This window comes from Tachysurus fulvidraco, chromosome 19, assembly GCF_022655615.1.
Source record: "Tachysurus fulvidraco isolate hzauxx_2018 chromosome 19, HZAU_PFXX_2.0, whole genome shotgun sequence".
In the NCBI taxonomy this organism is placed as follows: domain Eukaryota; kingdom Metazoa; phylum Chordata; class Actinopteri; order Siluriformes; family Bagridae; genus Tachysurus; species Tachysurus fulvidraco.
The window spans coordinates 7,000,219-7,012,920 of record NC_062536.1 but is presented as its reverse complement, the minus strand read 5'-3'; the positions used below and the strand labels follow the sequence as shown (position 1 = coordinate 7,012,920).

General features: G+C 38.8%; 1 protein-coding gene across 1 annotated transcript in view; it reads left to right on the top strand.

The window, feature by feature from the left end:
* LOC113647232 (thyrotropin-releasing hormone-degrading ectoenzyme) overlaps positions 1 to 12,702 on the top strand; it is a 152,069-nt gene that overhangs the window by 106,769 nt on the left and 32,598 nt on the right. The window contains exons 9-10 of the mRNA XM_027153864.2: positions 1,218 to 1,283; positions 6,084 to 6,271. Coding sequence (XP_027009665.1) covers positions 1,218 to 1,283; positions 6,084 to 6,271 — 254 coding nt within the window. The remainder of the gene's footprint in view (positions 1 to 1,217; positions 1,284 to 6,083; positions 6,272 to 12,702) is intronic.

Here is a 12,702-nt window from a genome sequence, read left to right as displayed (position 1 = left end):
ACACTCACACACTATGGGCAATTTTCCAGAGATGCCAATCAACCTACCATGCATGTCTTTGGACCGGGGGAGGAAACTGGAGTACCCGGAGGAAACGCCCGAGGCACGGGGAGAACATGTAAACTCCACACACACAAGGCAGAGGTGGGAATCGAACCCCCAACCCTGGAGGTGTGAGGCAAACGTGCTAACCACTAAGCCACCGTGCCCCTATTAGTATTAGTATTAGTAATTAGTATTAGTATAATAGTAGTAGCATTATCTGAGCTCTTATAGTCCAACTTAACTTTCGGTCTCTTCATAATGACATTTTAGCTCCTTCCTGCCTGAATCAACAAACATTCTTTAACAGTCTTTAACACACACAAATCATGACATAAACAACATCTACTGCCGTCAGATTAACCCGGAAAGTTTCTGCTGGAAGTTATACCAATAAACTGCTGCCTCAGGAAAAAGGTGTGTATATATATATATATATATATATATATATATATATATATATATATATATATATATATATAATCTACAGCAGCGCTAGTTGATCAATATGGCCTTTCTTTGCCCTGCGAGTTTCATATGAGAGCTACTGATCCCAATCACAAGAGCAATAAAAGCCAACTGCTTTATTGTGAGCTGCAGAATCCGAACTGCAGGCTTATAATTATTAGGAAGCAAATGACCAAATTTTCTTTTTCTCTTTTTATTGGTTCTGAGTGCTCCTTTTCCACTGGGCTGGACTGTCTTGACTCTACATAATGTTTAAGAAGATGATGAGGTTCAACTTTGTCTTATATCTGTAATGGAGACTTTCTATCATGTTTGACTCATCTGGGCTCTGCAATAATGAAAACCTGTTTAAGATTGTGTATTTTTTTTTTCTTTCGGTTTTCCATTTTTAGAGTTTGTTTGAATCGAGAGACTGATGGGACTGACTCAGATGTTGAGAAAAATATCTTGCATCTGAAATTATTTCTAATATTATTTGCAGCATCTGTGATCCTTCACCACACACAGGTGCACTTGTACTTGCCTTGAAGTGTCACAATAACATCCAGACCAGCCTGGTTATGGGCTACAATTACAAGCACTGCACTGAGTTGAAATTGCATGTACTGTAATTGAGGTGATATTTTCCGGCCCAGTCACATTTCGTTTGTTTATCTTGATGCTGCTGAATCATCAATCATACGCTTTCCTTTCTTCCTGTTTTGCAGGACTACTTAATGACACACATGTACGGAAATGCAGCAAGGGATGACTTATGGAACAAGTTTTCAGAGGTAAGGTTTCAGTCATGCCTGTTTAAAATAGGTGTCTGAAGTAGTTCTCAGTAACAGGAAAAATGGGGCTAAAATGAGAATGATAAAAGAGAGAAATGAGGAGAGAGAGAGAGAGAGAGAGAGAGAGAGAGAGAGATTTTTTATGTTATTCACTCCATCTCCTGCATAAGTACGAAGTGTTCCTGCAGAAATGTAGCATTGAGGTCAGCATCCAGTGTGTATCTGTGCTATCTTCCAACACACACCACACACACACAAATTAATTGTTACAGCAGACAGAACAAAGATAGTTACTAAAGAAATGAAAGTCATCCATCATATTAAATCGTGGCATCTACCATTAGCAAGGGCTTAAATGAGGATGCAAGTAATGGGTAGTATCTCACCCTGTCTTCTTAATTTCATAAAAATTGTTCAAAAACATGTTAGGGGAATTGTGAGAACTTAGATCGTGATTATTACATGGCAATAATACAGTAGCTATGCAATGTAGCAAATAAGTTCCAGTCTTATCTTTCTTCACATTCTCCTTTATAGCAAGTTATCATTGTTGATGTAGAATTCATGTAAATGTTGTAGGATGTCTTTGTGACCTACAGTATGTAGATATTTTAAAAGATTTTACTTATTACTTAATAGATAAATAAAATAAAGTACATAGACAGACACTGGCAGCAGAATAGGTCACGTAAGCTTAGTGCCTTAAAATGTGGCACCTCCATAGGATGTCCTCTTTGCCAAGAGCAAATTTGTGACATTTCTGCCCTGTTAGATCTGTCTGGTCAACTTTAAATGCCTTTATTGTGAAATAGAAGTGTCTCGTAGCAACAGCAGCTCAAACACAGAGCAGCAGACCACACAAGCTCAAAGAGCAGGGCCACCGAGTACTGGAGCACATACTATGTAATCAACTATTATCCTCTGTAGTCTCACTCACAGCACAATTTCAAACTGCCTCAGCACAAGAACTGTGCTATAGGAGATTCCAGAAATGGGTTTCCATGGTGCACATTGCCAAGCATCAGCTGGAGTGTAAAGGGTATAGTGGTGGAAATTGCACTGCAACTGGATTCTGGATATCCAGAGTAGAAATGTGGCAGTCTGATGGATGAATCTGGGTTTGGCAGATGCCAGGAGGATGCTACCTACTGGAATGCATTGTGCCAGCAGTGAAGTTTGGTGAAAGATAATAATCTGGGGCTATGGGATGTATGGTAAAGGACAAGGTTAATGTTATGTTAATGCTATGGCGTACGATGACATTTTAGACAAGTGTATACTTTTAACATGTCGTCAAAGGTTCTAGTCCCAGCATGACTGTGGCTCATATTCATAAAGGCATGGTTAGACATGTTTAGTCAATCCTATTAATCAGTCTGATGGATTGATGGATGATTTGAAATTTTTATTGAGATCCAGGCTAACCTCCAACATTAGTGCCTGAACTACGAAACATACACTTCAAAATCTTTTAAAAGTGACAGTGACGTGACATACGGTGACCCATACTCAGAATTCGTTCTCTGCAATTAACCCATCCAAAGTGCACACACACAGCAGTGAACACACACACACCGTGAACACACACCCGGAGCAGTGGGCAGCCATTTATGCTGCGGCACCCGGGGAGCAGTTGGGGGGGTTCGGTGCTTTACTCAAGGGCACCTCAGTCGTGGCCGGCCCAAGACTCGAACCCACAACCTTAGGATTACAATTCAGACTCTCTAACCATTAGGCCACGACTTGCCCAGAAGACTGTAGACTTCATATTAGTGCCTATAGTTTTGAAACAGAGCGTCTAACAAGCTCACATACGCATCCGCATACGTGTATCGTGCATGTAATTATGTGTATGTAATATTCATACATATATACTTATATTAAATATAAATGTTAAATATTTCCTTAATTCTACATACTTTGTTAAGAAACATTTTGGTATTTTTCTAACAGAGAAGCCTGCAATTATTTGAAGTTAAAAGAAATCAATAATTACCCCAGAATTTAATATGCCAGCGGTTCTTAACCTTTTTGATAGTGTAACCCATTATATTATAATATAAAAAAACTTCAGTGTTTCAGTGGGACGGTTGAGTTTGATTAGAGGATACGAGGCGGTTCAGTCATGGCTGAGGAGTAGACACAAACTATCCTCAAGCATGAGTCTGAGTGTATACTTGTACTTGTTCTTGGCGTGATATCGCTTCAGGTTTAATCAGCAGTCCTGCTGTGATGATTATAAACCACAAATTGCTAAGCCCAGGTGACTTTTTCCAATCAGCAGTTAATTAGTTATATCATGTTGGCTGTAGGCAGTGCCATTTTATGCGAGTTTTATATTAATACAAAATGAAAGTTTTCTTGAGACCACCACCTGCTACTGTTGTGCAACCCCCAGAGGGAGTCACTACCCTCAGGTTAAGAACTATACTATACCATACTATACTATACTATATGGTGCCTCTCCCATGTTAAACACATTAGCAGGCGATGAAAGCTCCAAATGTTTGCTAGGGGTATTTAATCACACTTCATAGACTATCGTGAACAGCATAGGCATGTTTTGAGACCGAGCTTTAAGAGATATTATAGAGACCGATTACATAGACATTCACATGTCATTTTAAATATCTTTTCGGCACAAAAGTAAGATTTAGAAGAGGAAAAACATTCAGAAATGTTCACAACCAAGATGACATGCACTAAGAGTGTTTTCACTGATTTATATATATATATATATATAATTTTATTTTATTTGTCTAAAATAATATTTAGTTCCATTCTAAATTATTATTATGCTACCCCGATCCACTTTTTTTTTTTTTGTATTTCATGTTAATACAGACCATCATTTATGCTGATATGCACTGCCTTTTGTTTCTATATACAAAATCCAATTTACTACAATAATCTACTACAGTTAAGTGCCACAAAGCCTTTTTCAAGCCCAAGAACTGTGACTACACTTCCTAATTATTTCTGCTTGGCACCGAGGCACTGAAACATCGCTTTGAAAATGAATCTTAAGATAGACTTGCTTTACTTGCCATCTGTCTGCCTGAGAGACTCGATAGCATTCCATGTGCCTTATTAAACAAACCGTGACTCATTGACAGATGTGAAAACCTGCCTTGAGAGGACTTTTCCTCGCATAGTTTATGTACTAATACCGGAAGACTGAATTATAGATGATCTACATTAATCTCTTCTCGACCGTGCACACCTCATGCTTAATGTCCACTATCACTGTCATTTAATTTCTTCCTTTAGAAAAAAAAAGGAACATTTTTACTGTCCTGAACTCACTTTAGCACAACACATGCAAAGGTCTCTCTAGTTTTCCCCCAGTTGATGACTTCAAAATCACAGATTTCATATTGTAACTAGACTGAATCTCATTTCCTGGTTACACGGTTGCACTTTTTGATCATATAGCACAGAATTACATAGAAGGGAAATGATTTATAATCTCGTTCTTCGGTGTTAATCAGATAAGGATGGCGTCCTTTTGAGTCTGTTTCCTCACAGGGTTGCTTCCTCATCTCCATCATCTCATGGTTCCTGTTCGAATTTAGCAAAACAGCATATCTCTGGCAGGGACAACAGAAAGTTTTACTTCTCTTAACTTATTTATTCTTATTCTTATTCTTTTAACATATCCATAAACTTTGTTGATTCAAACCTGTAAATACTAAATCAGTGGGATGCCTCCAAATGCCTTCTGTCACATAAAATATATAATGCTCTGTGTATGTTTGTCAGTTTGCCAAAGTGATGTGTGAAAATTATAATTACAATTGAACTGAAATGCAAAAGACAATTGAGAATCAGAAAGCCTTGCTGTCCTAACGTAATCTTATATCTTTGGTCATATTCATTTGATATCCAGGAGACTTCCATTCAATCCACTAATTAGTACAGTACACTGGGGTTACATTCGGCCAGTCAATTAATTAATTTAATGAATGGAGGTCTCCTGTATTTCAAAGCAATATGGAAATTAAAAGGAGATCGACTTATTGGACATGATTTGGCAGGACACTGTTGGGATTCTGTGTGTAGAGTGTCGTGTCTCCATGTTTAGCTGATAGTGAGCAGGGCAACGGGTAAGGGGAGTGGTGTGAGCACCATACTGTGCAAACAATTCCCACTTTTCCACAATAACATCTGGTACATAAATAAAACAGTTAGTTATTCTTAATTCTTATGAAACGCTGCAAATTCTTAAAGCCCCGAGTATCTACTTCCTCATTAAACTCCACTGTGGAGTGTGACATGAAAAAGATATTCAGCGCTGAACACAAATATTGTTTGTTCTCTGGTTAATAAAGTTAAAGTAGTATTCACTTGAAATATAAACAGAATAGAGCAATAGAACAGCAGAGATAGTCACAAAGCACAAGAACTGTCCAGTAGTTTAATTCATCCTTATTGGCTTATTTTTGGTCATTATTGCTGTTATTGGCCATTATGCTCCAGGCATAGTCCTAGGGTTATGGTCATCAGGATATTATGTGTTATTATATGTGTAAGTTTGGCTCTTATATACTTTTCCTGTAACTATGTACCATTCCATTGAAGATGGTCCAAGGCATCCAGGATAAACTTCTAAAAGTCACAGGACTTCTAGCCAAAAGAAGAAAAAAAAGCATAGAGGAAAAATTTAGTATTTTCAATTTGTGACCTAAAAAAGTGTTTATTGAACAATTTATTGTGACACAATGTGAAACATATACACTGCAAATACAAGTTTTCTTTCATTCTGAAACATTTGATGACTGTGTTGGTGTCTGTGCCCAGGCCATGCAGAGTGAAGGCAAAGACATCAACATAAAGGAAGTGATGGACGGGTGGACTCTTCAAATGGGCTATCCTGTGGTCACCATCAGCAAAAATGAGAGCCTGGACAACATGGTCACCATCACACAGGAACACTTTATCTATGACATGGAAGCCAAGATCCGCAATCCTGAGTTTTTCAACAATAGGTACAGTGTGTTTAATTTTTTTTTTTTATACCATGTATATAGCAGTCAAAATTATTGCTCTGAAAGTCCAGCTAAAGGAAGAAAGAAGCACCTGACTGTTTACTCATCAAAATCAATCACTTGTTATTTACCCAACAGACTGAGGTGTGCCAGAGCAAGAAATGCATTCATTTGAGTGCTGTGATAGCTTTGTCCAGTGTGTAAGCTCTATGATTTGAAGCATTGAGGACTGTAATTGCACATGCACAGCATATATACTGAATATACAACCAATATCTATACAGAATATATACAAAGGATAAGTTCTTTATCATTAGGAAAGAAACAGGAAAAATGGTTGAGCGCCATGAAGAAATCGAAACCCGTAATAGAAGTCTTTCACTTATTGCTGTTAACTTTCGAAGGTCACCGTGTGAGAACACATCACTCTTTCACAAGCACAATGTTTACTACACAGAACATGAACAGGGATTTAATCGTTTCCTTTTCCATGTCTGTAATCGTCACAGATGCTAATTGATTTGGCTCACCGTTTATTATGTATGCACCTTTCGGTAACCTCTAGGTGCCTTCTAAAATCCTGCAGCATTTGTAGACAAAGAATGGGACTGTCAAGGGCAGGCATAAACTTTATCTCTCATTAATGGTGGCATAAATAATTCATTATGCCCTCTGGAAACCTTTGCTTCTTATTTGGGTCCAAATGCTGGTAGCAACACTTATTGGCCAATGAATGTTAATGTTAATGTTTATGTCTGTCGGAGAGTTGGAGTGTAGGTAGTTGTACTGCATTTAGAAAGACCATGAAGAAACAAGTGTGAACAATATGTAAAGAGAGGAAAGAGAGACATAATGAGCGGTATAGAATGATAATGAAGTATTTATTTACAGTTTATATAACTGAACATGCATGCACACTATATGGCCAAATGAATGTGAACATCTGACCATTATATATTACATATATAAGTACATGTGCATGTTGAACAACCAGTTCCAAACTTGATCCGCCTCTTTACTGTTATATTAACCTCTAATCTTCTGGGAAGGTTTTCCATTAGATGGTAGAGTGTGGCTGTAGGGATTAGTGATTATTCAGCCATAAGAGCATTAGTGAGATGAGACAGTGACGTGAAGTGAGGAGGACTGTGGTGCAGTCAGCAAGCATTCCAATAAATCCAGTCCAGCGAGGTTGCGGTCAGAGCTCTGTGCTCTGTGCTCGTATATATTCTTCCACATTGCACCTTGACAAACCATTTTCTTTCTGATGCTTGCTTTTGTGCAAAGGAGCATTGTCATGCTGGAATAGATTTCAGCTTGAAGGGAAATCTTCATGTTATAGCATAAAGAGGCTTCATGCTTCCAGCGTTGTGGAAAGGTCTGCATATTTTAGCCATAGTGTGTGGGTTGACTGTGTCTCCTGTGCTTATTCACACAGGAGATTTTTGGTGAAGTGAACTTCAATCATTTCAATTATTGAAAATATTTCCAGGATATAATCAAAAAAAAAAAAAAAAAAAGAAGATAGATTTATGTATATCTACAGTATATGCATATAGAATTATATCTCTAACGAGCAAGCCAGAGGAGATGGTGGAAGGGAAAAACTCCCTAAGGCGATGTGAGGAAGAAACCTTGAGAGGAACAAGACTCAAAAGGGAAGACATCATCTGGGTGACACCGATTATAAATCATTCCCTTCTAAAACTGTCAAAAAGTTTTATAAAATATAAATTCTGTCTGTCTTGGGGGGCACGGTGGCTTAGTGGTTAGCACATTTGCCTCACACCTCCAGGGTTGGGGGTTCGATTCCCGCCTCCGCCTTGTGTGTGCGGAGTTTGCATGTTCTCCCCGTGCCTCGGGGGTTTCCTCCGAGTACTCCGGTTTCCTCCCCCGGTCCAAAGACATGCATGGTAGGTTGATTGGTATCTCTGGAAAATTGTCCGTAGTGTGTGTGTGTGTGCCCTGCGATGGGTTGGCACTCCGTCCAGGGTGTATCCTGCCTCGATGCCCCATGACGCCTGAGATCCCCAGGCTCCCCATGACCCGAGAAGCTCGGATAAGCGATAGAAAATGAATGAATGAATTAAATTCTGTCCTGTTGAAGTTATCAGCAGTTCACTGATTGAGATTGAGTGCAAAACTAGTGGTTAGCTGGATATTGGTGTTTTGGCAAGTTCTAATGATGTTCTTATGGTGTGTTAATGAAGAAGCCGGTCACATAACATTACAGCACGGAGAAATCTTTGATATCTTGGCAAATCCCTGCCTTTGAAGCTGGGGGTTAGAGCACAGGTTCAGCCATGGTACAGCACCCTAGAGCAACAAGGGGTTAGGGGCCTTGCACAAATGCCCAACAGCAGCTACTTGTGAGTGATGAGACGATCTTGTGATCAGTAATCCAGAGCCTTAACCGCATGAGCCACGACTACCACTGGCTGGACAAACTGATAGCACTGTCTGATTCTTGTAATCAGAATTCTTGTCTTTCTCATGTTCTAAAACATGAGCGTGTGGGAGAGCAGAGGTGAGAAAAAAGAGCCAAGGTCAGCGTAATAGAAGTGCATTTGCTGGAGTTTTTTTTTTTTTTATAATTTTCTAAAGGAAAAAGTAAAGAAATGTCACTCTGGCTAACACACTCACAGTATGCTACATGTAATATGAGCTCATATTTGTCCAAAAACAGTGTAATTAATCATTAACAGTGTGATCACAGTTTTTACGCTTACCCGCTCCTGGAAGCCTAACACTCTCAATGCTGCATGGTTAGGGTTTGGTTTCAGGTCGATACCGGACATTAGGATGAATAATCACCATCTCTACCTCTTCCTCCATGTATTAGTCACCATGTGTCTTTATGTGTACTGTGAGTTCTCTTAAACAGTGCTTAGTGTTTGAAGAGATGTTTCCTACAGTAGCTGTGCTCTCTCTCTCCCTCACACACACACACACACACACACACACACACACACACACACACACACACACACACACACACACACACACACACACACACCACAGAAGGGTTTGTAAGTTAAACATTTTCTGACTTGTCAGCTCAGTAAGGGATCCTTCTCTTCTGTAACCATGCTGGATTTTTGTCTCTGCACCCCACAGACAAGTCGATGAGCCATCCCTTCTTTGTTACCTTTAGAGTAACAAAGAGCCTGGGACAGTCAGGGACACGGAGGCTTAACTGTACTGTTTTTCGCCTATACTTATTCTGTCACGGCTATTCAAACCCAGTCTTTTTTTTTTTTCCCTTCAGAGCACAGCTACAGGCTGCACATTCAGCTGCACAATGAGAACATAGTGGAGTGAAGCTCCAGAAATAAACTGATTTATACCACCAGATTGTGCTGGAAACATGTTTCAGGTTCTCTACTAAAAATATTTTCTTTCATAAAAAGCAATTCCTTTTCAATTTAGATGGAAATGCTGGTTAGTTCTATTTGTTTCTCTTCTTTAAATGACTCAATCCATTATCCAGCTGTACTCGGATGGGTTTTTTTTTACTTTTAGAAGGAGATCTTTTTCATATCGATAAAATGTTGTGATAAAGAGGAGTGAGAATAAGTAGCATGGAATAAATGAGAATTTAGCGACTGTATGTCCTAGTCTGTCTATGACAGTATGCTTTTCATTTTCATTTTTTATTGAGGTGGGAAAAGAAAATGGTGATATGTTGTCGTTTTGTCTCACTATCTGGTGTTATGGCCAAACATGTGTGCAAATTAGCATTTTACCGAAAATTATAAACGGCTTTACCTTCGGGTTTTCCTTCACGCACGTCTGAGGCTGGCCGTTACTTGCTCTCTCAAAGGCTAAATCCGAAAATATCATGTCAAATCAAGACTAAAAAACAAGATTAGGGAATATTCAACATTAAACACACACTGAGAAATTAGCAGTGAAAAACGAACACATAATCTGTGCACAGTATGTCTATACTCGTTCCAAATTTCCTCGACAGATGGAAGGCATGTGATCATTTAACATTCAGCATGTGGTCTCTAAGATTAAGCAGATGCTCATCTTCTGTGTCGCATGTGATGTTTTAATGTCTGAGCAATTTAGAGAACTTAACTCGTTCAAGAGCAAGCGTGAGAGTAAATAGAGGTAATTAAAAAGGAAGAGATTGTCTCTACAATCCATTTACAATTTCTCACAAGATGGTCAGGTAGCATGTATTGCGATTCCTGACACAAATCATTCTGGACTGAAGATTAATTAGAATCACATTACTTGGCTTGTTGTTAACTGGTACCTTTCTAAAACAACCGCCTCTCGTTTATATGATAATGCCACCGTCCTAGGTTTGCAAAGGAGATCACGTCCTCGGCAGCAGTCATGGAGAAAATAGATAACTAAATCGAATTAGAGGCTGGAGCCACAAATTGATTTCCTTGTCACACGCCGAGCTGCATGACTGTAATGGGGATGATGCAGTTACTCCCCTTAATTACGTTAGCTCCACGGTCCAGGTGAGTGAGGAACAGATCTGAGCATCTCTCATTATGTTCACCTAGCTGTTAGACCACACCAGGTGGTGTTATTCAAGCAAAATTGTATTAAACTTTACCATGGAGCTCAAGGCTAGATGTTATTGGGGTACTTTAGGATCGGACGGTTTTTAAATGCCAGCTGGTCACACATACACTCTTTGGTCAAAAGTTTCATCATAATCATATGTCTTTATTGAACACCCTATTCCAGATTTAGTCCCATCGGACACTGGTCTGGGGTTCAGTCGGTGTTCCGGTTCATCCCAAAGGTGTACAGTGGGGTTGAGACGGAGTCAGGGCTCTGTGCAGGACACTCGAGTTCTTCCACTCCAACATTAACAGACCATGTCTTCATGGAGCTCAGGGGCTTTGTGTACAGGGACATCGTCATACTGGGACATTTTTGTAAGCTGTAGAAGTCACTGGATTTAAGAGACTCAGACATTCTAGACAATTGTTTGCTTTAGACTTTGTGGCAATATTTTGCAGAAGTACAGCATATGGTAGTGCTGTTCGGGTGTTCACAAACTTTTGGCTGTAAAGGGTATGTTTGATATCGGTAACTGAAACAGACATGGCTTCTATGAGTTGTTCGACTTGTTTGTTCTCTGAGTGTAGAGCTGATGATTGATGTATTCAATCTGCTATTTTTAGGCAAGTTTCTTTTTTCCATGCAGGCCTGGGATAAAAATCTTGCCACTGGCCATAATATATCCTTCCATATATCTGACTTTTCTGTTATTCCCAGTAGTTGAGAGTTCTGCAAATCCATACAGATGAAGTAATCTTTCTTTGTGAAAAAGAATGAAAAGAGCCTTGTTTGTCACATACGGAAAATTCTTTCTTTGTACAGTACGTTTCTTTGTACAGTATATTGCTTTATTATTTAAGACTGTTTGATGATAAGCAGTTGGGTCCAAATGTCCACTACCAAGAACTGTTTCTGTTTCAAACATGTGTGTCAAAGCAGCATGAACCAATCAGGGAATTGTAGGGACGTGAAGTGGATGTGAATGCATGCTTTTATTGTGCAGGAGATAAAAAGTACAACAAAACAGTGAACCCAAACCAAAATCATACAAACTATGAACAAAGGTGCAGAAGGTAGAACAACAAAATGTCAACAGAAGCATGATAATGGGGTTTAAAGATACTAGAACGTAAGTAGGGGTGTTCATTAAGGGAAACACAGAACAGGGTAAGTTCAATGAGACACGTGACATACAGTGGATGATGGGTAACGTAGTCCAACGTCGATTCGGCATATCCGTGACAGAACACAGTAGGCATGGGACATGGGACATTAGTCTTTTAAATTGTGTGCAATTATGTGCAAATCATTAATGAAATAAATAAATAAACCAGATCCTTTGTCACGAAGATGCAGTTTTATACATGATTTAAATTTCTGCCATAGGATGATCTCAAGGCTGCAGCACTCCAGTGCAGATAATTGAGATGTATCTCGGACAGATCGTTAAAAGACTTTAAGGGTTACACAATCGTGCATTATGTATCACTGCTGGAGTTGTTATAAGCTTTCTTCCATGACATGGAATTCCTTCACTGTTTTGGGGACTTTTTGGATCGTTATAATCAAGGATTTATTTTTTACTTACAGTGAAAAACCCTTTAACATCAGCGGTCATTTTTAACATTTCTGATTGTTGCCATGGTAATAGTGAAGCTAGGAAGCAAAAGCAGAAAAAATAAGATCTAAATTAATGTCATGAATTATATTTTAATGTAAAATTTTAACAATTCCTGGTCTTACCTTCTACAGCTGTAAACTTACTTTTGTTCATCATCTTAATTTCAATAGGTTTATTAAGTGTGTAACTAAATAGGTATCCAATATTTAAATTGAACTGATAGTTTATCTTAAAAAATTATGAATATTGGCATGAAAAACAAAAGTATTTGTTC